Raw genomic sequence first — 25,092 nt, forward strand, 5'->3', positions numbered from 1 at the left:
CAAACTGAGTAATATCAATTTATAACATTTTTTTCACAGCTCCAGACTTGGGCTGGATCACATCATTTTGTCTGATGATATTACAAACTTCTTCACATTCACTTTGTCACTGTGGTTGTCGCTTCCAAGTGATTTCTATTTGCTTTGTTTTCTTTTAACTGAATTAATGTTAATATGTGTATGACACAAACAGCTTGACTAATAGGTTTTCTTGGGGTAGTGAGAACTTAAATCTTGTCTGCTCCTTACGTTTTCATACACTGAAGGTTTTCACCAGGTCATTGATAATCCTAAATTACTGCATCAGTTTCATATGCATTACTCATGCCAGTGGTAGAAAAAAAGCAAGTTCTGTGAAGCTAAAGGCTCTGACTTTAGGTTCAGGTTTCCTCCCAAAGATTTAAATTTTGCTTCATAGTACATCACTCATCTTGCCCGCTGCCTACTTGGTTAGGCTCCAGCTTCCCCGCAACCCTTAATCGGACAAGGTGGTTCGGATAATGAATGAATGAATGAATGAATGAATGAATGAATGAATGAATGAATGAGTGAGTACATCCCTCACGTGAAAAATGTTTATCTCAGGGAACATTGTTTTAAATTGTACACTGACTAGTGCTGAACTCTAATTGGAAGTAGCAATGTCACCTTTTTACAAGCTGATCCTAACCTATTAAATCATTCAAGTGAAGAAGTTGAACCTACCTTTGGCAAAAGGTGTAATTTCTTTTGGTTAACTGTGGATAGCTGCTCAGGAAAGAAATCTTTAGGGCAAATAATGTGGTGCAGAGTATACATCTGAACCCAGCTGTTGTTAACATACCAGGGACTGGTGTTTCCTTTCTTGCATTAGTTCTTCATTCCTAAGTCAGTTTGGAATCGAAATGAGTGGTTATGTCATTAACAGTCATTATTTACTGACTGGGGAACCAGCTGAAAAACATTCCTTGTACTGTAAACAGTTGAGTTATTCAGTATGATGAGCATACATATGTATTGAGCATGAACCTCTCACTAGTCAGGTAACACCACTGGAACTACCTTTGAACATGACTAGCTCATTCATTTTAATCAATCTCACCTATTGGGAGCTTTAAATAGGGCTTAATTGTTTTGGTGGTTTTAGCTGGTCCCACTGCACCCCATATTTAATGCTTATAATTTTTGAGCTATTAAACTGAACAGATAATCAATAGAGTGTCACCCTGTTCTAAGCAGCTAGTAAAGCTGATGAAAAGTTCTTACAGCTCAGAAAATGGCCTTGAATAAATGTGAATGCATGCACACACATTTCCAAGCCGGGGGGATTAATATGCATAAGTATTGATATAAAACGACTTCACCAGACTGCTGATTGAGTGATGAATAACATGCAGGTTACTAGCCTTTGACCTTATCACCTCTGACCTTGTTTCCCTGCTCTGTCTGCTTCTTCTCAGGTGGTTATGGTGGGTTCATCCATAAATGAGCGAGATCAGATGTTGTTTATCAGCAGAGACGAGGGTTCCTCCTTCCAGCGGCAGTTGATCGCCTTCACACCAGACACGCTCATTTTTCATCCCAAAGAAGAAGACAAGCTCCTGGCCTACTGCAAGGATGGCAGGGTGGGTGTCATAATGAATCTGGGCAGAACAAGCTAGAAAACAGTGTGGATGAAACCAGCAAAACAGCTGTGCAATCAGAAGAGCAAAACTTCAAATTCATATTTTTCCACACACCAGCAGAACAATGACCTGATGCTGAGACATGATTTACCACACAATTATGCAAATAGCAAATAAACACAAGACAAATTATGTATATTCATACATGCTAAATGTCGTAATTTTGCGGTCTCAATTGACTTTCATACCAAAATCTTTTAAATGATTTAGACTGAAACATAAAACAAGTTTAGATTTAGATACAGAATATTCAAAACTATGATTTTGTGATATGCTTATCTGTGGATAGCCAGTTCTTTTTTTTTTTTTTTAGTGAGTGGGGGTGGGGCGGGAGTGTCTTCTTGGGATCAATTAATAAACATTTGTCTAAAAATAACAGATTTAACTCTTTAATCTTTAAAAGAAAAATAAACTAACTGTATAAAAGCTAATAAAAAAAAGTTATTCATTAGTTTAACAAGGAAACTTTTTGTTGCATGTTCGTGTCTGTCCAAAAATCTAAAAGTACAGCTTTTCTTTTTAATAGATTCACACCACCTTCTTCTGTAAACAAAAGTCTATGCAGTCGTAGTTCATTAAACACTTGTGTTGAAAAATATATTATGAAAATGTTTTGTTTACTTTAAAGAGAAATATGAGGCGTATACCACTAAGCTTGATATGATCTGTCCTACCTCTCCTAAATTATTTTTAGGTCTATTCTGTAAGGGCAGGCTGGGGATTCAAAGAATGAAATCCATTCAGACAAAAAAGAGATAATTATATATTTAGAAACCCTTTAATTAAACAGTAATGTGAGGGCCGACCATTACAAATAAATCTAGCATATTTAAGCCAGCCACAGGTTGCTATCAAATTCAGCCTTAACTTTTTTATTTACAGCTATAGAATCAATGTGTTTGGAATCTGTGCTATGCATAATTGTTATCACCAAGATGACTCATATTTTCAGATAACCATAAGAAAGTTGTTTTGAGCAGTATTGAGTCGGATGTTGGCTTCAGTCAGTGAATGAAACTGTGTTTTTCCTTACCTCAAACAAGCTTTTCAAGGACAGCTCGTGTAAGAATCAGTAGACTTTCATTAAGTGTATGATCAATCCAAACAGGTTTAGCCAACACACCCCTCAGTACAAATACACTGTCCTGTTCATGAAAGTTTTCAACACACACACACACAAGCAGTAAACCTGTTGTGATGCATAATTAAGCAGAACTTTAACTTAGTGAAGCTTGATTTTCAGTAGTTTGATTGGATCGACTTTTGTTTTAAAGATTCTCAATTTACACTCCATTGTAGAAGACACAGCTGGTAAAAGGGTACACATTGGGTTTATAATTGAACTCTTAAGATATTGTGTTGGTGTTTTCTATCTAATTGTGATCCTTGTTTGTGTTTTCAGCTTTTTGCATCAATAGATTTGGGCAACAAATGGACTTTACTTCAAGAGCGAGTGACCAAGGACAGGATCTTCTGGTCAGCTTCAATTTATTGTATTAGTTAAAAGGCTGAAAGTTATATCAGCAAAAGACAACAGCTTGTGAAATTGTGTGATCTGATATGTCTTCATATTTGAACATTGCTTGTGGTGTTCCCCAGGGGTCAGCGTTGCAACGAAAATTATTTATTCTTTATATCAATGATGAAAATATTGAAATTGGTATTATTTGCAGTTGGTTGACAGCACCAACATTAAAATGTACAAATTAAAAATGGTTTGACAGCAATAATTTATCCCAAAATTTAAGTAAAAGTAAATTTATGTTGTGTTTGGTTGATGTGGATTTTGTCCAGAGGTCCAGGTTCACATAGCTGGGGTCCACATAGAAAGGGCTTATGAAATCAAGTTTCTTGGTATCACAACAGATGAAATTACATGGCAATCTCATATTAAACATATACAAAACTATAAAAGAGCACAGACTTTCACCAACCTGTTCATTTCCACCCAAGTTGGGATTTTTACCCAATGGCACAGCCTTACATTCATTCAGGACGTATTCACCAGATACACAGATAGACAGACATATAGATAGATAGATAGATAGATAGATAGATAGATAGATAGATAGATAGATAGATAGATAGATAGATAGATAGATAGATAGATAGATAGATCTGGAAAGTTTATTTAACATCTTATGTGATGTGCATATTTAGGCACAGGATTCCATGGTTCCACCATTTTATTGCGATAGAAGGAGGATGACTTGGTGGATATCTTTTTTCTGAAATATATGTGGATCATTTTGCTCGCCTCCCAGAGGAAGTGGGAATGATGCAGTTCTTTTAGTGTTAGAAAACAGCAATCAAGGATCTTTTGGCTTGTGGTTCATGTTTGTGACCCTTTGCAGTGACATACTCAGAGCCACTATGCAGCTAGTGTACCACACACATGCAGTACATCAACATGTTTCTAGTAGTGCAACTGTCTATGGGTAGTGTAACTCTTCCTGAGCATCCTCAGGAAGTGAAGTCTCTCCTGGGCCTTCTTCAGGAGCTCAGAGGTGGTCACAGTCCAGGTCAGGTCCTACTCAATGCAAACAGGCAGCAAGCAGAAGTCCTCCACCCTCTCCACATTTTCCCTGCTGATCAAAAGTGGTGGAATGTCTGTTATTCCTCTGAAAGTCTATGATCAGCTCCTTGGTCTTTGATGTGTTAAGAAGCTGATTGTTCCATCTGCATGATTTTAAAACACTTTTGTCAGCTGCTCCACCTCAACCTTGTATGTAGAAGGATGGTATTATGCTTGAAGCTATAATCCACAAAAAGCCTCTATGTGTGTTTCCCCACTGGTCCAGGTGGGACAGAAACACATGGAGCACTGTGGGTACAGCGTCCTCCATCACACTGCTGGCCCTGTAGCAGGGTAGCCTCAATATTATTATGAAATATGAATATTTAACATTATTAAAATTTGGTATTTGATAAAGTTAAGCCTAAAGAAAACCACTCTTCATTTTAGTACTTACACAGTAAAAATATAATGGATTACTGTGAGGACCTGGAAGTCACACACAAAGGAGTCATGAACAAAAACCAGTTTATTTGAGGATGAGGAATGAGAGATGAGAATAAGGGGCAGAGGGGACTGAGCAGCAGAGAGAATCCAGGTTCAAGAGACAGAGAAAGGAAGGAGGCGAGAGACCAGGAATAGCAGGCCAGGACAATAGGCAAGGCTCGGGGTTGAAAGACAAGGCAAGGGTCTGTGTCCACAAAATCCGAGGAAAAGATCAAGGAGGGTAATCCAGGGACGTTCCACCAACGACTTTCTCTTTCTTGGCTGTTTAGCAGGAGGAGGCAAAGAAAACGACCTGGGTCAGGGGATATCCTTCATACATTTTCTCAGCCATGTTTGCCTTGAGATTTTCTTCTTCACTACTTTATATTTTCATCCTAACATGCTATCTATATACAGGGTGTGGCTATCAGGTGTGCAATGTGGGAGGACAGGAGAGGAGTCGGGAGAAAAAGCTGATGAAATAAAAGGTCCAAACGTTTGGATTGGTCAGAGTTTTCACAAATTTACAGTAAACTGAGGGGTCTAACTATATTTATTATTTTTCATTATTACAAAATGAATGGACTACCATCAAGGTGAGGAACCACTTCACCCAGAGTGAAAAAAATGTCTGATCAAGATTTACAGATCTCCAAGGATGACCAAGGCCTTTTATTTGGGGCTGAAAAAACACCCTATTTTGTCACACATTACAGCAAAGAAGCTCTACAAATCAAAAAAATCCTTAGGAAAAACTAGGACATCAGAAAGAGTGACTAGTCCTTACAGGAGTTGTTTACGGGACCCCCTGGGATCTGTTTCAGTAGGCCCCCTACCATTGTAGGACGAAGTGGCTTAACAGATGTATACCATTTGGTCAAGGAATTTGAATTACTCTATGACCAAACACATTTGAAAGCACCACATGGTAGAAATAAAACTCAAAGTAATAGGTATCAAAGCATTTATCTTTAATGCCAGGGATAATTTTTTTACTGTGTCATCACCTCATGTTGTCACAATATGTTTTATTTTTATTTTACATATTAAAGTTGTGACGGTAATGAACAAACCGAATCTTTTTGAATGGCCCATTAACACAAATGATGGGAACCGAGTCGCATTTGGTCGGGTACCGTTCTTTTTCTCTCTCTCTATCTCTCTATCTCTCTCTCCCTTTCTTGGTTCTTTATTACATGCGTCATGACTGCCACTCGGACTACAAAAACCACATCACACTGTAACATTCACATATAGACATCCAATTCCTGTGCTAAGGGTTTCAAAATAAAACTCTTCCTCAGGGAGTAGATTAAAACAATTCAATGGTGTTACTGACCAACAGCATATTTTTTTAACCAGAAATTGTGCCATATTTTTGGCAGACAGATTTGTTCTGTCAAGGGAGACAGATCATGTATATGGCTGCTTTTAATATTCCACCCATCCATCCATCCATCTTCTACCGGGGCCGGGTCGCAGGGGGAGCAGCCTAAGCAGGGAAGCGCAGACTTCCCTCTCCCCAGCCACATTTGCCAAATCTGTGGGGGAGGTCCCGAGACATTCCCAGTCCAAGAGAGAGAGATAATTCCTCCAGCGTGTCCTAGGTCTTCCCTGGGGTCTCCTCCCAGAGGGGGACGTGCCTGGAACACCTCACTAGAGAGGCGTCCAGGAGGCATCCTGACCAGATGTCCGAGCCACCTCAACTGGTTCGGAGGAGCAGCTGCTCTACTCTGAGCCCCTCCCAGATGACAGAGCTCCTCACCCTATCTCTCAGGGAGAGCCCGGCCACCCTGCGGAGGAAACTCATTTCAGCTGCCTATATATGAGATCTCGTTCTTTCGGTCACGACCCACAGCTCATGACCATAGGTGAGGGTAGGAATGTAGATCGACTGGTAAATCGAGAGCTTCGCCTTCTGGCTCAGCTCTTTCTTCACCACGACAGACCGGCGCAGAGCCCGCATTACTGCAGATGCCGCACCGATCTGTCTGTCGATTTCATGCTCCATCCTTCCCTCACTCTTTAAGACCCTGAGATGTTTAAAGTCCTCCACTTGAGGCAGGACCTGACTCCAAATCACTCCCTCCAGGTCTCGCTGTCATTGCCCACGTGAACACTGAAGTCCCCTAGCAGAACAATGGAGTCCCCAGAAGGAGCACCCTCCAACATTCCCTCCAAGGACTGCAGATTGGGTGGGTACTCTGAACTGCTGTTCGGTGCATTAGCACAGATAACAGTCAGAACCCGTCTCCATATCCGAAGGCGTAGGGAGACTACCCTTTCATCCACCGGGGTAAATCCCACCGTGCAGGCGCCAAGGCGGGGGCTGATGAGAATCCCCAAACCTGCTCAACGCCTCTCACCATGAGCAACTCCAGTGTGGAAGAAGGTCCAGCCCCTTCTCGAGGGTACTGGTTCCGGAGCCCAAGCCATGCGTTGAGGTGAGTCCAACTATATCTAGCCGGAACTGCTCAACCTCACGCACAAGCTCAGACTTCTTCTCCACCAGAGAGGTGACATTCCACATCCCTAGAGTCAGCTTCTGCAGCCGGGGATCAGACCACCAGGGTCCCCGCCCCGAGCTGCCACCCAGCTCACATTGCACCCAACCCCTACGGCTCCTCCCGCAGATGGGGAGCCCACGGGGCCCATGTAACCCTTTTGGGCTGAGCCCAACCGGGCCCCATGAGCAACCATCCACCAGATGCTTGCTCTCGTGCCCCACCCCCAGGCCTGGCTCCAGAGGGTGGCCTCGGCAACCCGCATCCGGGCAAGGGAACATTTATGCCCATTCTTGTCGTCATCGTAGATGACTATGAGCCGTGCTTGGTCTGGTCCCTCCCCTAGACACCTGTTTGCCACGGGTGACCCTACCAGGTGCATGAAGCCCCTGACAACATAGACGCTAGCAGACAGGTCATGTATATGGCTGCCCTTAATATTCTGAATATTTTAATCATTGATTTCATAGAAATCATTATCGGTCTTGATATGACAGTGCTTGACCTAGGTCAAGCACTGTCATATCAAGCAAGCAGGGGAAAAGAAAAAAAAGAAAAGGAAAGAAAAGAAAAAAGAAAGAGAAAAGTATGTCTAAGCTGCTCAAAACACAGTATTCACAAAAACAATATAAACCACTGCAATTTTATAGTAAAGCAATATATAGAAAGTGGAATAATAACAATATGTAAAGAAGGCAAAAAACACACACGACTCTTATCAAACATAACTGCAGAGAGACTTAACATATAAACATCAGCAACATTTAGTTGGAAGCAGGTAAAAAGATTAACACTTTTGTGGGCATGCACATGTTAATGTGCAACCTGTGGTTATGCCATCATGGATCAACTGAGTGCTTGTAAGGGGAGCCCAATCACGGCTTGAAGCATCAAGGAGGATGCTTCTAGAAAAAAGTAAGTAAGCCCGCAGGGCCCAGCAGGCCCACCGAACACAGAGCCCATGCACCCAAAGCAGAGAAAGCTGATGTCCCCCAAGCCAAGAGCAGAGAAAGCCCCCATGCAGGAGCCCCCTGACACAAAGGGGTAGGGGCACCGAGAAGCACAGGATGACTGCGAGCAGGCTCGGCTCACGCCGCCAAAGCGCAGGCTGCTAGGAGAGCCAGCACCCCACAGGCCCCAAGACACCCATACCCCCTGAAAAACCACCATAGCCTGGCACCACAATACAAGAGGTGGGAAGCCCAAGGACAAGTATACGTTTGTAGCACACGCTCTTGACCATCTCCCCATCTCCCTCCCTCCTCTAGACTAAACCTAGGGCCAACCGCACCAGCATATGGTCCCACAAGGGGTCCAAGGATTTCATCTCAGAACCCAATGGCAGTCAGGGTACATCTAGCAAGCACATGGGGGGCTGCTCAACCCTCCAAAGAAATACCACTCCACATTATTACTGACCCACTGCCATGCTGGAGGATGTTGCAGGAACCAGAACATTCTCCACGACATCTCCAAACTCTGTCACGTCTGTCACGTGTGCTCATTGTGAACCTGCTTTCATCTGTGAAGAGCACAGGGAATTTGCCAATCTTGGTGTTCTCTGGCAAATGCCAAACGTCCTGCATGGTGTTGAGCTGTAAGCACAACCCCCACCTGTGGACGTCGGACACTCATACTACCCTCATGGAGTCTGTTTCTGACTGTTTGAGCAGACACATGCAAATTTGTGGCCTGCTGGAGAACATTTCACAGGGCTCTGGCAGTGCTCCTCCTGTTCCTCCTTGCACAAAGAAGGGAGTAGTGGTCCTGCTGCTAGGCTGTTGCCCTCCCATGGCCTCCTCCATGTCTCCTGATGTACTGGCCTGTCTCCTGGTAGCGCCTCCATGCTCTGGACACTCTGTTGACAGACACAACAAACCTTCTTGCCGCACCTTGCATTGATGTGCCATCCTGGAGCCGCACTACCTGAGCCACTCGTGTGGGTTGTAGACTCATGCTACCACTAGAGTGAAATCACTACCAGTATTCAAAAGTGACCAAAACATCAGCCAGAAAGCATCGGAACAGAGAAGTGGTCTGTGGTCACCACCTGCAGAACCACTCCTTTATTGGATGTGTCTTGCCAATTGCCTATAATTTCCACCTACTGTCTTTTCCATTTGCACAACAGCATGTAAAATTGAATGTCAATCAGTGTTGCTTCCTAAGTGGACAGTTCAATTTCCCAGAATTGTGATTGACTTGGAGTTACATTGTGTTGTTTAAGTGTTTTGGGAAGTATACACACATATGTATGTATGTATATACACACACACACACACACATACATACATATATATATATATATATATATATATATATATATATATATATATATATATATATATATATATGTATGTATATATATATGTATATATATATATATATATATATATATATATATATGTGTGTGTGTGTGTGTGTGTGTGTGTGTGTGTGTGTGTGTGTGTGTATACATGCATATATATATATAATATATATATATATATATATATATATATATATATATATGTATGCATATACATATATATAAGACAGAACAACATGTACAACTGCACTTATTCAGGAAGACCTGCAGAAAAAAGGAGAAATAAATTAGAGACAGCATATATTTATGCATTAATACATTAGAAAAATAGAGCAAGGTACTTCTCAGTGCTGTGCGGTGATGTCCCCATTACCACATAAGTAATGGATGGCTAGACTACCTATAACTATAAGAGCAAAGAGCATAACCTGGACAGTTGGGTCCCGTACATGCAGACTCCAATCATGAGATGTTCATATCCTAACTATAAGAATCGTGAAAAAGGAAGGTTTTCAACTTGATCTTAAAGGTGTGGAGGGAGTCTGTGGGAGCTGGTTCCTTAAGAGAGGAGCCTGATAGCTAAAGGCTCTCCCTTCCATGAGACTCTGGGAACCACAAGTAAACCTGCAGTCTGAGAGCGAAGTGCTCTATTTGGAATATTTGGAACTATAAGATCTTTTATGTACAATGGAGCATAGGTCATGGAGAGCTTTATATGTGGACATGTGGATTTACATGAAGAAGAATTTTAAACTTTTTCTTGGATTTAACAGGGAGCCAGTGTGGAGTGGCTAAAACTGGTAAAATATGATCTCTACTGCTAGTCCTCATCAGAATCCTCGCTGCAGCATTTTGGATCAGCTGGAGACTTTTGAGGGCATATTTGGGGTAACTCACAAATATGGAATTGCTGTAATCCAGTCTGGAAGTAATAAAGGCATGGACTAATTATTCTGCATCTTTCTGAGACAAGATTCCCCTAATGTTTGCAATATTACACAGGTGGAACAAGGCCGTTCTAGAAACCTGTTTTAAATGTGAGTTAAAAGACAAATTCTGGTCAAGAATAACCCCAAGATTTCTCACAGTGGTACATGAGGCCAAATTAATGCCATCCAGATTAATTACATAACTTTTGTCCTAAATTTTTCAGGCCCGAATATAACAACCCCTGTCTTGTCTGAATTTAAAATGAGAAAATTCATACAGGTCTTGATGTCTGTAAGACATCTTTGTAATCTAAGAAACTGATTGGTTTCATCTGACTTCATGGAAAGGTAGATCTGAGTGTCATCCACATAGCAATGAAAATTTATACCATGCTGCCTGATGATATTTCCTAAGAGAACCATGTATAATGTGAAATTTATTGGTCCACGTACAGAACCCTGAGGAACTCCATGACTTATCCTGGTGTGTGAGGAAGACTCATCATTTACATTTACAAACAGAAATCTATCAGATAAATATGACTGGAACCAGCCTAATGTGTTCCCTTTAATCCCAATGACATGTTTCAGCCACTGTAACAGAGTGTTGTGATCAATGGTGTTGAATGCAGTACTGAGATCTAAAAGAATGAGTACAGACAGAAGTCCTTTATCTGAAGCCATGAGAAGATCATTAGTGACTTTCACCAGTGCTGTCTCTGTGCTATGATCCTAAATCCTGACTGAAACTCTTCAAACAAATTGTTTCTTCTCAGATTAGGCGCATAGTTGGGTTGAAACTGTTTTCTCAAGAATTTTAGACAAGAAGGGGAGATTGGATATTGGTCTATAATTAGCTAAAACTCCTGGATCCAGAGTTGTTTTTTAAGGTTGATTACAGCTGTCTTAAAATATTGAGGTACATATCCCATTAATAGAGATGAATTGATCAGGTCCAGTACAGATGTATTGATTAAGAAACATATTTCCTTGAATAATCTGGTTGGGATGGAATCTAAAACACAGGTTAACCCCTTAACAGTCACCCCCCAAAATGCCAAATACGCCTGAAAAAGACATACCCAAATTAAAGTAGATTCTGTTCTTGAACCCTTTGGAGTATATTCAAAAGCATGGTTTCTTTTTAAAGAAAACACTCTAAAGTTTCACCCTGAGCTTTCAAATTTATTGTAACTGTAACCAGCATAAAGTTATTGAAGTTGGAACACAAGGAAATTTCTGGTTTTTTCCCTTGTCTGAATTTCTCTTCTACTTTGTCAACATGCTGCACATGCAGATGGAGATATGGACTGGAAAATCAGATGGAGGTGTAGCATGAAGCCTTTGCTATGACAAGTTAAAATTTGGTGACAATAGCAGCCACAATTATTATTCTAAGAGGGCTTTACTGTAAGTATGTTCATGCGCTCCAAATGGAGCCTCCAAATGGAGTCTCCAAATGGCCACTTTGGATACTCCAACTTCAATAAGCTATAACTCCAGAACACTTCAACATACAGTCATCAATGAGACCTCTAATGAAAGGTGGCATCAAGATGAATCTTGTTCTATATTAATATTTACTATCAGTATTATTGAAATTCACCAGATGATGGATAAACACAGTAACAGCTTATTTTTTCTAATGTGCATAATAATAAAAGAGTCAGAATAAGTTTTACCATCCTGCGATGGACTGGCGAGCTGTCCAGGGTGTACCCTGCCTGTCGCCCAAAGCCAGCTGGGATAGGCTCCAGCTTCCCCGCGACCCTGAATTGGATTAAGCGGTTTAGAAAATGGATGGATGGATGGATGGAAGTTTTACCATCATCATTTTTATATATGTAAACAATGTAATGCCATGTTATGTAATGTAAACAAAATGTAATAATAAAAACACCATAACACAATACAATTTACATATTTACATTAGATTTTAACTATTGTCTGATAAAGACTGTTTGTGAAAGTAAAGTAAAAAAGCTGGAGAGCAGAATATGTAGCTGTTATGATGAGCAGGGGTCCTGGTGGTCTGAAGGGCAGGAATGTAGTCTTCCTCTGGAAGGAGCTGGTCCTTCTTCATCTGAAGAGCTGCTGGGTTTCCACTCTGAATCAGATGACAGAATAATAAAGACAAATAAGAAGTTTTTATCCCACATTAGTACTGTAACTGTAATAAGTGCATGTTCTAACAGACACGCATCCCTGCATGCATGCGCACACAGTATGGAAGCGGTCCACACACACGCAGATAAATCAGCAGCAATTTTTTTTTCTTTCTATGATTTTGTATTTATGAACAAATGTTTACAACTGGAGGGAAATAGAGGTGTTGAACCACTGCGTCTCTTTCATCGCTGCTCTTTTTGCTTTCATGCAAACTCAGACTGAACGACACCCTCATGAACAGTTCCCCCAGTCCGGGGTCTTATGTTTTAGAGCCGAGACCCCAAGTTTTCTAACAAACCAGGTCTCACGTCTTTAGCAGACCAAACAGAACCACTGTAAATACACCAACAGTAAGAAACAACGGAAAGGAAACAGTGCGGACGCCCCCACCCCTCCTCTCCCCATCCCGACGCACAAAGTAACAAAGTAAACATCGACTATGATGAATTTTCTTCTCAGCCATTGTGTAGTAAACAAGTAGCAGTAAACAAGTAAAGTAAACTCAAAAGTTATTTAAAATGATCAGACAGAAAATGTTTACGAGGAAAAACTGTTAGTTGATCACTATTGATGCCGCATGTCAGAACAAGAGCCAGAGTATGATGATGAGAATGAGTCGGTATGTGGACATTTTGGGAAAATCCAATTGAATTTAATGTAGAATTAAAGGCAATAGTTAAACTGTCATGTTCATCATCAACATGAATGTTAAAATCCCCCAGAACAATAACTTTATCAGTATTTAGCACTAAGTATGATAAGAGGTCTGAGAAGTCGGTTAGGAACTGTGAGTAGGATCCAGGTGGACGGTAGACTACTACTAGGAGAAGTGGCTTCTCTGCTTTCCATCTTGGGTGGGATAGACTAGGTCAGTTGTTAGGTATTGTAACTATTTTAGGACTAATCAATATCTGATTTAAAGATATCTGATTAAAGATTTAAAGATCATTATGGGTTTTGGGGAGTGTGGCGACAGGGGTGAGATTACAGAAAGGCAAGTGAGACTTCAACTCTGTTTCCTAGTCTCAGTCAATTAAACCCATGACTGTTCACGACTAATACAATGATCAATGTTCCTAGAAATGAGAGTTGCTCCATCCATTGTGGGATGAATCCCAGCTCTCCTAATAAAAGATGGGATTCATCTCACAATGGGATGAATCCTGTTGAATATGTATTCTTTCATTTTTTTTTTTTAACTTGTCCTGTCCAACATTAAAGAAAACAAATTTTTGGTCTGGCTGCTCTGTTGTGTTGAGCAAATTTGCTTTTTTAATAGGAAATTTATAAAGATAATTTAAGTTTATTTTATTGTATTAGTTTGTTTATTTTGCATAAATGTTTATTTCACTATGTTTACATAGTACTGCTGGACCTCTCTAGAGAAGAAAACAGAAAAGGATAGAATGAGAACAGAAAGAAAAAGGCAAATAATTAGAACACAAAGAGGAGAAAAATACAGAACATCGGAAACACTGCAATCCAATCTCAGATTCTAGACCATCTGCTACACTTGTACAGAAACATAAAGGGCATCTCATGGTCCTCCAGCAGGAAGACTAAGTCAGCAACTGAAAGGAGTACTAAAGATGATCAAAACCCACCCAAAAATGATTTCATTATAATAACATCTATGAGTGCTGATTTTATATTTGCTGTGGTGTATTTACGGGGCTTGTAAAGTCAGAGCTGTGATCAAATAAACATAGGATGCTGTAATATCTTAGAATTGATCACCATTTCCTTTGAAGTCATTTGCTTTCAAAATTCAGAAATTTAATTGGCAATTGATAGCAGTATTATTCATCCCTTCACACCACTCACCCTTCAATCCTGCCACAGACTCCTAATAGCTAGTTAACTTTTTATGGAAAAAGAACGATGGTTTCAATCTCCACGCTATCTTTACGGGGCTGGGGAAAATTCTCAGACTGCACTTTATGGTTCTGATCAGATAAACAGCTTATTTTGCTGCTCTGTGATCGGCCCACAGAGCATATGTACAACAGAAGCACTTTTTGTGAAATGAGGCAGTACATTGTTCCTCAAGTACACAAAGGATACCAAAGAATATAAACAGCTGTAACATCCTAGGAAATTTATCAATTTAAATTTACAGTTTGGTGGAAATCTTTCAGTATATTTTGAAAATCTGTATTAATGGATTTGTGGTAATGTAATAGGTTGATGAGGTGCTCAAAAACTTGAAACTGCTCACTTCCTTTGGACGCTTTTCCTCTTCCTCCTGTTCTCACTCTGCCCTGCAGCTTCTTTGTATTGTCAAGCTATCTATCTAAGCCTCATTCTCCATTTCCTTGCAAACTTAAATTATGGATCTGCCCAGCGAGCCCACATTAGAAAACATGCCAACTAGCTGAAAGTCAGACAAAATTAAGTTTTTAAAAACTCTCAGGAAGATGAATATAGAAACATTTGCAGTCCAGCAGTTGTTAGTAAAGCATGTCATCTGTGTGAAGAGTAAAACTTTATTCAAATGTTTTCAACTATCTGTGCTGCTTTACTTTTTAAGATATGAAGAATATTTTAACATCAGTCTCATGTCATGCAGCCCTCATTGTCGTCAAAAGCGATAATTTGTGCAACATAATTCCCAGATCCAGGACGTTTGTCAAACTGTAGCAAGTTTTGGTCCAGTATAGAGGCCTTTTACGTATCACCGTGTTTGTTTGATGTAGAACAACTAACTTTGTGGTCAACAGAACAACTAACACCGCAGCTTCTCGTCATATCACCGTTTATCCTGAAGTTAAGTGACAAAATAACGTTTGTACTCACAGAACAATGTAATGACACAACCAAAATCAGTCACTGCTCAGTTACAGCTAACATCTCACTACTAACAGCTAACTGTGTGTAAATTCCTATGGTAAATTCCAACTTATTGGTAGCAACGTTGCTAACTCTGCTTTAGATTGCAGTCCTTTGTTCCCACGAAGCTGTCTCCAGTGCGTGAAAGTGATGCCAAAATCAATTCTAATTTTGACACACATCTTGTCATATCCTGTGACTTGAAGCTGCTTTTTACTAGAAGCAGCTTCATCTATGCTTTTTATCAAAGATACTAGGAAAGGTGAATTAGATTTCTCTGCAAGCTTGCCTCTTCCGCATAAAGGCTCGTGAGATGAATCAGTTGAAATGTGAGTGCAACAACAGACATTGTTCGCACCTCCCTGTGAAACCTGTTCAACATAGGCAACAGTTTCTATGAGACTTTCTAAATGATAGAGACACACTATTTAGCAACCCTCAGTGGGCGTTGTAAGTGAATCAGTTTGAACTTTCGTTTGCGTGTGCGGTGAGTTTGCACATTTTAGTACACGCAAACATTTAGTAGCCCTTAGTTGACAACCTTGGAAAATTTTAGAGGGAATGCTGGACTTCAATTTGGGACATGACTGTCCAAAGTTTAGCTGAGAGGAAGACACGGGTAAAACAGGGAAACAATTAGGAAAACCCAAGTGCATGGAATCAGACTGATAGTGAGCACAGGTATGACAGAGCAGGAAAGTCAACCATTACTAAAAGTTTGCTTTTGTTATGTTAACCATTTTGTACTGCTTTTTTTAAATAATAGTTTGATTTTTGTTTTATTTAAAGGCTTTCTAGTTTTTGTCTTTTTGTCTTGTCAAAACTCAACAGAGGTTTGATCTTAAAATGGTAATAAGTCAGATTGCCTTATAAAGTGTTTTTATTTATGTAATTCTTCTGTGTATTCCAGGTCTGTAGCTGACGTGGATATGGATCCTGACCTGGTACATATGGAAATGCAAGATACAAGTGGAGGTGCTTTAATTTTCCATCTCTTTATTAGACCAGAGCACTGAAGGCCATGCAAAGACCTGTTAAAATGGAAGCATTTCTGGACAAATGAATTGCATTTTGGGGGGGCCTGAACATGCCTTGAACCAAATCTTGCAAACCACTCATTGAAATGTCACAAATTTTGTATTTTGGTTTGCCCAGAACTGTGTGAAATTGAACAACAGTGCCACCTATTTTAGAACATGTCATCAATCTTCATGAAAATTGATACACACATTCTACTTGCCAGGGCAAACAAAAAATCCTCTTCATGTTGTGATGAAAAGTCAACCGGCAGCCTTTTTAGGTCAAAATTGCCGTTTGTGTTTTACTCACCTTACATTTGATCAGTCGTCCTAGGGCTTTGATGTTTTTTTTCATAGGGCTTTTATCCAACTCACACCAATATTGGTCAGCATGCTCAGGAAACACGTGTCAAAACTTGTGCTAAATGTTTACAGAATCCAAGGCGTGTAGGAGGGGCAGGGCCTAAAAGTTTGATATCTCACCATTTAAGCGTTAAATTGATGTAACTCCCACATAAAACAAGATATCTGCACCAAATTTGCTATATATGACAATCCCAGTCCCTAACAAGATCAGTATGTCAATAATTGGATTATCAATTAGCCAGCCACAACCCCCCCCCCCCCCCCCCCCCCCCCCCCCCCCGGCAACCAGAAGTGTTTGTTACTCTTGCTTGGTGGACGCTACCAAGTTCAAATTGGGTAAGAAAGCTGAAAACATGTTGGTGAAAAGATCCTGTGAAAAGCATTGCTCTATGCTGCATAGCGTGACCGTACTGCAATGGCAAATTTTGACATCAAAATCACAATGAATCCCTCCATTTTGAGCCTATCACCATAAAACTAATAGGGATTAATCAAGGCCTGGTCCTGAATAAATTGATATCCTCCTGACTACCAGTAGTTCAATTTGTTCTCTGTGGAGGACCTTTGTAAACCTAAATATTTTTATCTCCCTAAATGCTACTGAGCTAATATCTTTTGGTCTTTTAAGAGGACATTTAGTGCTTTTAAATGGTCCTTATTTGTGGGGGTGGGGCTTTGTGAACTTTCTCTCTTCAAGAAAAATGGCCTCCATTGCAACAACCATGTTTTATGGGAAGAGCAAAAGTGCAGAATACTTTTCTTTGTGATGATTTTTACTTGAAATTTTGTAGTTATAGTTTCATTGAATATCTTATAAACACATTAAATCATTTCTTAGATAAATATAACTATATTTTACCATAATATTTAAAAGTTTAAGCAATGTCCTCTGTTGTGAACATTTGTAGTTACACTTTTTTTTTCCCCTGGTAGTCAGGAGGATATGATAATTTCTGGTCTAGGCTTAAGCATCGGCCAGTTCCAACACGAAGTGCTTTTTTCACATTGGGTGTGTCATGTTTTTAAGTGTTTTTTTACCCACATGCAATTGAAGCAATTGAGAAAAGGATTTATTGGAAATGAAGGATGTGGTGTCCGAGATATCCAGAAGCTTGAAACCAGAGGTTCACTGCAAAGATAGATATGGGAGCTGAGTTAAATAGGAGATTTCCAGGAAGTGTAGAAATTTCTTACTTGTTAGGGGATGTAGATTGTCTGGGTGATGTCAGGAGATCCAGAAGGGATGTGTGTGTGATGGTAAATTGTTGGAGGGCGGAACAGGTTGCACAGAATGATTTGTGTCCAGATCCGGAGGGCTGCTAGTTGTTAGGATTACCAGGTGGTTAGTTATGGCACGGCTGGTTCCTGGAGAAAACTGCTGGATAAACACAGGGAGCTCAGGAGGTTCCAGGTGGCTGATATCACTAGGGAAAGTATACAGAAAATCAGTTAGTAGCACTAGACCACAAGGGTACTCAAGGAGACCACAGGAGACCTTTTACCACTGGGCTCAACACTCAAGTGAAGAAGGACTGACAGACAGCTCCATATATAGTGCAGATGATGACAAATCTTCTCCAGATGTGCAGGACCAAACACCTGTGGCGAATCACCCTCCAGGAAAGGACGTCTAGCACCCTCTGATAAACATGGTGCCCCGAGGGAACCCAGATTCCTGACAGGGTGGTCCTTCTCATCAACTATCAATCTCAAACACTTGAAATTTCTTCACAATGTGTGAGACCCTCTCAGGTTGAGACATTAAAAGACTCAAGTACCTATAACCAAGCCATTAAACATTTGATCCCCACCAAATTTGGCAAGGGTGATGACAGTCCCACTGTGAACTGTCATATGAAAACATGTAACGTAAGTCCCAGTATGGATGGATCGTACCCACTTCAATAATTCATTGATTGGCCTTACCCATTCAATTGAGACTTTATCATATTGACACTACAATTACGGCTCTCGGCATGAAACACAAAATTGATATAACTCCCACATAAAACAAGATATCTGCACAAAACTTCAGACCTCGATCCTAGGTGTTGTGGGTCTTTGAAGACCTACTTAATCCTCCCAACAAGTTGAAGTGGTTTGGAATATTGAGTTTGTTTTTCTTTGTTAATCTGGCTGCAAAGGGTTTGTCTGTTTGTTTCAGTAGCATGCCATGTTGATCCTGTCAAATCTCATTGAGTCTCACATTAAATCAGTTGACAACACTACTGCTCTACCTACTCCCGTTTGCCCATGTTTTGCCAATGTGAATGTTTGTTTTATCAGGAATATCAGAGTGTCATGTCCATTTCAGAAACAATATGTATATTGCCTTCCAGAGGTTGGTATATGACTAGAATATATTGGCAAAATTCCACTTTTTGGAAGTAAGAATGCCTGTACTACCTTCTCATCCAGAAGAGCAAGGTGTTTGGGTGAATTATGTTGTCTATGGGTGACACATCTTGGTCTTATCTATATCTGACAGGTTTGAAGCACATTGTGTGTTTACTTGGTTGTAAGGAGGATATAGCTTATGCCTTTGCTCTGTGTACTAACACAGGTAGACTCACAGGTCTTTGCACTATGTGGACTTAATCCAACAAGGGCTGATACAATGGCTGACTTTTTAGTACACCATGTATGGTCAAGTACCTGGATTGCTTGATTGCAGCTGGTTGAAGCCATGTCTTTCTGCTTTACATCAGAGCAGCAATAAATGGGTGTGACCCCTGTCATAGCCTCAACTGTTGTTTGATTGTATGGTTGTTTGACACGAGCAGTTCAAACAATAACCTGAAACCAAGACAGAAACTGAAGCAGTAACTCACCTCAACCGACTGAATCATTTATAATTAAACAGTGCTTTTTCCTAATGAAGTTAAACAAATTATTTTATACAGGATTTTTCTTCAAATCCCTGTTTATTTCTGCTTGCTCTGAGCAGGAAAAATGGTGATTGTGACCCATGTCATGGACTCAGTGATATTTCTTATTGTTCATTATTACAAAATGTATAGACTACTATCAGGACAGGGAACCACTTCACCCAGAGTAAAAAAAAAATCTCTTAACAAGATTACCTACCCCAGCTTTAAATCAAATGATAAGATTCTCCTTCAATTTGTTGTCAGATTCTGCACCTGTCTGTTAATGAGCCATTGATTTGGGTCAGGTGTGTTTCAATGAGGAAACATTAAAACCTGCAAGATGGTAGCCCTTGAGGATGGGATCTGGTGACCCCTGACGCAGAGAGAGGGATGCAAGACGGCTACAAAATTAAAAATAATCTTCCAAAATTCAGTATTATTGCTTTAAGGAACATTCAGATTTAAGACATTTAGATGAATTACTTTTTAGAAACCTTTTTATTTGTATTCGCTTTATCTATCTAAATAGTTCACTGTATTATCTCCAGGCATAATTACTCTTGGATTCAATCTAATGTGCAGAATTCCAAGGATTTCAGAGGACATTGTGTTAGTTGTTATCAAAAAGGTTTTCTGAAAATGAATTAGATTTCAATAATTGTTAAAGGTTAATTGCATCGTTTATGGTCTTAAATTTTTAATAGGAATCATCCTCATTTGAGGGAAAATGTTGTAAACATTCTGAAATTCTGGGTTTTTTTCTGTTTACAAGTTTTACTGATTAAAATCTGAAAACAACATTTAGTTCTTTGTTATTCACACCAAGTTGGGCTATTGTAATATTTACTTCTTAATGCAGGTTTTTATTTAAATGCAGGTAACAGTAGATATGATGGTTGATCTTTTTAAGGGTAACTTCACAGTCTTAATATGTGGGGGGGTCAATGGGTAAATTAAGGAGGACGGCCCTCGAGTAATGGCAACAATTCTGTATCATTTTATCACCTGAGTGACATAGACAGGTTAGAGCTCAACTCCCCTCTGAGTGGTAATGGCAATGTACATGTGAGACTGCATGTTTGCTGGCATGAGACTGCAAATCTCCACGTGTTTATACTCAGCTGAGATTCACCTGCTTTGAGTCTCTCAACCTGTTGTTCCTCCTCCTGAACAAAATTGGTTGTGTTTGTGAAGGAAGGTCTGTCTGTTTGGGCCAACTTCCCAGGCTTGGGAGCTCTTCAGCGGGCTTGGCATTACCACATGGCTGTCTCCTCCTTCTCCTTTTTTGTCTCCTTTCTTCTGTACCCAGCTGCATCGAGAGTCAAGGGGGCTGGAGCAATCAGGCATGCTAAAGCAGTCTGTTCACAACACCCTTCACACATGGCAAGGCCAAGGTTAATGGCTTGTCACAATAAAAGAAAAAAAAACCCAGAAGAGTTGACAGTCTCTGTGTGCATAAAGAACTACAGTCTTTTGTCAGTCCAGGACTGACAGGAGACAGGACTCCAGAGAGACAGAGTTGGGTCTTTGATGGATGAGTCATGAAGGGGGCGACAAACACAAAGTTTCTGTCTGTATGTGTCATTAGCGAAACTAAAGCATGAGCACACTACATTTATGTACATATTCACAAAGTTTACAAATCACATGCATTCAATCTTGTCTCTATAAGATATTTTCTCTTTTCCCTGGCCCTGAATATGTTCTCTTCCCTGGCCCTGACAGTCATTTCACATGGCCAGTCGTTTTGTTCTTTAAAAGCTGAGTCGGAATAGTACAATGAGATGGTGAAGGGGAAAAGCTGTGAAGGAAATTAATCAATATATTCTCATTCCATATTACTATGGTTAAACTCAATTTTAACCTAAGGATGGTGCTCGATACTCAATATTATTTTCATTACTACATGTGGGTGCAGCAGAGCTGACCCATTAGCTTTGGACCTCAGGGTTCTTTTGTACTCAACACACATTCTTCAGGAAACAGAAAGTCCAGAAACCACTTCTTCTTTTGGTCATTTTAATGATAAAAACAAAAACAAAAATTACACAAAGAAACTTGAATCCAGATCTTTCTACACTCAAAATTAAAAGCAGTGTAGGTCAAAAGACTGTGTTTCTTTTTGTTTATTATAGACCGAGTCTAACAGCCAATCAAAATTTAGCAACCCGAACATCACCAGTCATTTTCCTGCAACACAGAACTTCAACATTTAAACATAAAAATCACAAAGCTATTATAACTGAAGATTAAATAACAATTAAGAAAAATGGCACTACACAAAGGAGAAAAAAAAAACTTTCTCTAATATATCAAAGTCAGAACACCAGAAAAACATCACAACTTATTGGATGAAAAATATAAATGAATAAAAAAATGAACAGTGTGGAATAAATGCATTATTTTCATTTATCAAACTGCTCAATATAAAGTAAAAAATATAAAACTTAAAGTTCAACCTCTGTTAACAAGTACACAATTACAAAAGTGTCCTTTTTATTCACCATACCTTTAGAAGAAAATAAATATATTGAATAAAATTGAGTTTGGTTGAACTTTATTCAAAACAGTACCTGTACTTATTTTAAAATACACACGGGTTTTTTTCATCAGTCTGTTGTAAGTAATCCATCAAAGTCCTCATCTTCTGTTTCAGAATTAAACAACAGGTCTGTTTCGCCATCAAGCATAGCAGGTTCTCTATCTTTGTCGTCAGAGTCAGTGTCGTTGCTGGGTGGATGTTCAACAATGATACCAGCTTTTGCACATCGACGCATGCGCCAACTGCGGTGGCAGCAAGTCCGAGTGGCTCCTGTTTGTGTCTGAGAAAGAGTGGTGAAAGTGAGTTTTATTTTCTAAAATGTGCATGTTTAAGTACTCGAGGGATGAACTACTCTGCTGGCGACGCAATTCGGGGGGAATCAAGCACTGTATCCCACCAGAAATCAAGAAATCTCTCCGTGGATGCAGAGCTGGAGCTAAGTTTAAGGCACGGAGATGGCGGTAGAAGCCATTTATACCATCAGTTATAATGGGCAATGTCAATTCTTTACCAAATAATATCGAGGAGTTGGAGGCACTGGTAAAGACTGACAGATTGTACCATGAGTGTTGCTTGTACTTTTTGACCGAGACGTGGCTAGCGGAGAGTATTGCCGACTCGCATGTCAACATAGCCGGCTTCACAATGATAAGGGCGGACAGAGACACCGCATTGTGTGGAAAATCAAAAGGTGGTGGACTTGCCTTGCTTGTGAACAACAAGTGGTGTCATCCCGGTCATGTAACCGTGAAGAATAAGGCTGTGTCTCAATCAGCGCACTAACACTACTTTGCGCACTATGTTTCAGTGTGTAGTGCGTTTACACTAACTTTTGTGCAAAAAACTCAGTGCACTGAAAGTACCCGGATGCTGCCCTAAACCCGCCCATAAACACAGTGTGGAACGATGGACACTTCGCGCACTAAATCGATGCCATTTTGCTGACGTAGCGGAAGAGGATGGACTTTCCATCAGTTTACCAGGTAAATAGTCCAGGCGGCGATTCATTTGTATAAATGTAAGTATTAAATTATTTCGTTATGATTGTGATGTATACTGCAGCCTGCTAATCTATCCCTGACGACAGTTATGGATCTGACCATTTGTCAGACTCGGTAGTTAGCACCGTAGGTTAGCACACTGTTAGCAGTTTTTATCCGCTGTATTGGACGTATACAGGTTATATGTGTTATAAATGATGAATGTTATAGGTTCTGTATGTTCATTCATCCTTGTTGAACGTCCAGATGAAGCATTGTGGTGTTTATAACGTAAACTATTAATACCGATATAGCGCCAGTTTTTAGAGAGCGGTCCGTTACTATGGTTACCACTGATGCCATAAATCTGCATCGTATCGTCAGATCTGAACTGCAAAGACTGAACGAGAAAATATAGATATAAAATAAACATAGTAGTGAATTTAGTTGGTATGATTATTAGAGTGCAAAGTGTGAGGTGTGTAACTTTCTTCTGCATGGCTCCACCTCGTCTGTCTCTGATTGATAATCGATCGAGTATATGTATGTGTGTGTGTGTGTGTGTGTGTGTGTGTGTGTGTGTGTGTGTGTGTGTGTGTGTGTGTGTGTGTTTAGTTTATGTTGTAGTTGGTGTGTTTTGTGTATGGTAATAAATGAATCATTACAAAATATTTAATTATATTAGAAAAATGTAAAGAGAAGTTCATTGTAGATCTTCATCATATAGAGACACACAATTTGTTTCCCATTCACCAAATTATTTATTGTTTAGATATAAATGCAGTCATGATCTGGGGAGTAACACATCATTGCCATCATCAGCCTCACAGACGGTTCCTGGAGATGCTGCTGCTGGTTCTCCTGCTGGTTGTTCCCCAGCTGCCCTCTTGACATCTTCATCATCATCATCATCATCTGACTCCAGAAGGTCACCGCTGCTCATGCAGATGTTGTGGGGGATGGTGGACGTACTTCACCTCCTTCCAGAGCCTTTAGGAAGACGGACCTCCACCTGGTCTTTAGGATCCTGAAAGACGGACCTCCACCTGGTCTTTAGGATCCTGAAAGACGGACCTCCACCTGGTCTCTAGGATCCTGAAAGACGGACCTCCACCTGGTCTCTAGGGTCCTGAAAGACAGACCTCCACCTGGTCTCTAGGATCCTGAAAGACGGACCTCCACCTGGTCTCTAGGGTCCTGAAAGACAGACCTCCACCTGGTCTCTAGGATCCTGAAAGACGGACCTCCACCTGGTCTCTAGGGTCCTGAAAGACGGACCTCCACCTGGTCTCTAGGATCCTGAAAGACGGACCTCCACCTGGTCTCTAGGATCCTGAAAGACAGACCTCCACCTGGTCTCTAGGGTCCTGAAAGACGGACCTCCACCTGGTCTCTAGGATCCTGAAAGACGGACCTCCACCTGGTCTCTAGGATCCTGAAAGACGGACCTCCACCTGGTCTCTAGGGTCCTGAAAGACGGACCTCCACCTGGTCTCTACGATCCTGAAAGACGGACCTCCACCTGGTCTCTAGGGTCCTGAAAGACGGACCTCCACCTGGTCTCTAGGATCCTGAAAGACGGACCTCCACCTGGTCTCTAGGATCCTGAAAGACGGACCTCCACCTGGTCTCTAGGATCCTGAAAGACAGACCTCCACCTGGTCTCTAGGGTCCTGAAAGACGGACCTCCACCTGGTCTCTAGGATCCTGAAAGAAGGACCTCCACCTGGTCTCTAGGATCCTGAAAGACCTCTCCACACACACCTGGCTTCTGACAGGCAGCAGGTGAAGCGAGCTTGCAGGTGGATTCAGACAGGCTGCCTGAGGAGCATCATGAGGAAGATGGACTGCAACAAGCAGGGGGAGATTCAATAAAGGATTCAATAAAATGTTTCTATAACAACTTTGCTG

At 40.6% G+C, this 25,092-nt stretch overlaps 1 protein-coding gene across 1 annotated transcript in view; it reads left to right on the forward strand.

Moving 5' to 3' along the window:
- sorcs2 (sortilin-related VPS10 domain containing receptor 2) overlaps positions 1–25,092 on the forward strand; it is a gene marked incomplete at both ends in the record, with an annotated part of 372,429 nt that overhangs the window by 262,240 nt on the left and 85,097 nt on the right. Inside the window, 3 exons of the mRNA XM_079257909.1 lie at positions 1,440–1,604; positions 3,067–3,140; positions 16,315–16,379. Of these exons, the coding sequence (XP_079114035.1) occupies positions 1,440–1,604; positions 3,067–3,140; positions 16,315–16,379 (304 nt within the window). The remainder of the gene's footprint in view (positions 1–1,439; positions 1,605–3,066; positions 3,141–16,314; positions 16,380–25,092) is intronic.

This window comes from Telmatherina bonti, assembly GCF_933228915.1.
Source record: "Telmatherina bonti genome assembly, chromosome: 18".
Lineage (NCBI taxonomy): Eukaryota > Metazoa > Chordata > Actinopteri > Atheriniformes > Telmatherinidae > Telmatherina > Telmatherina bonti.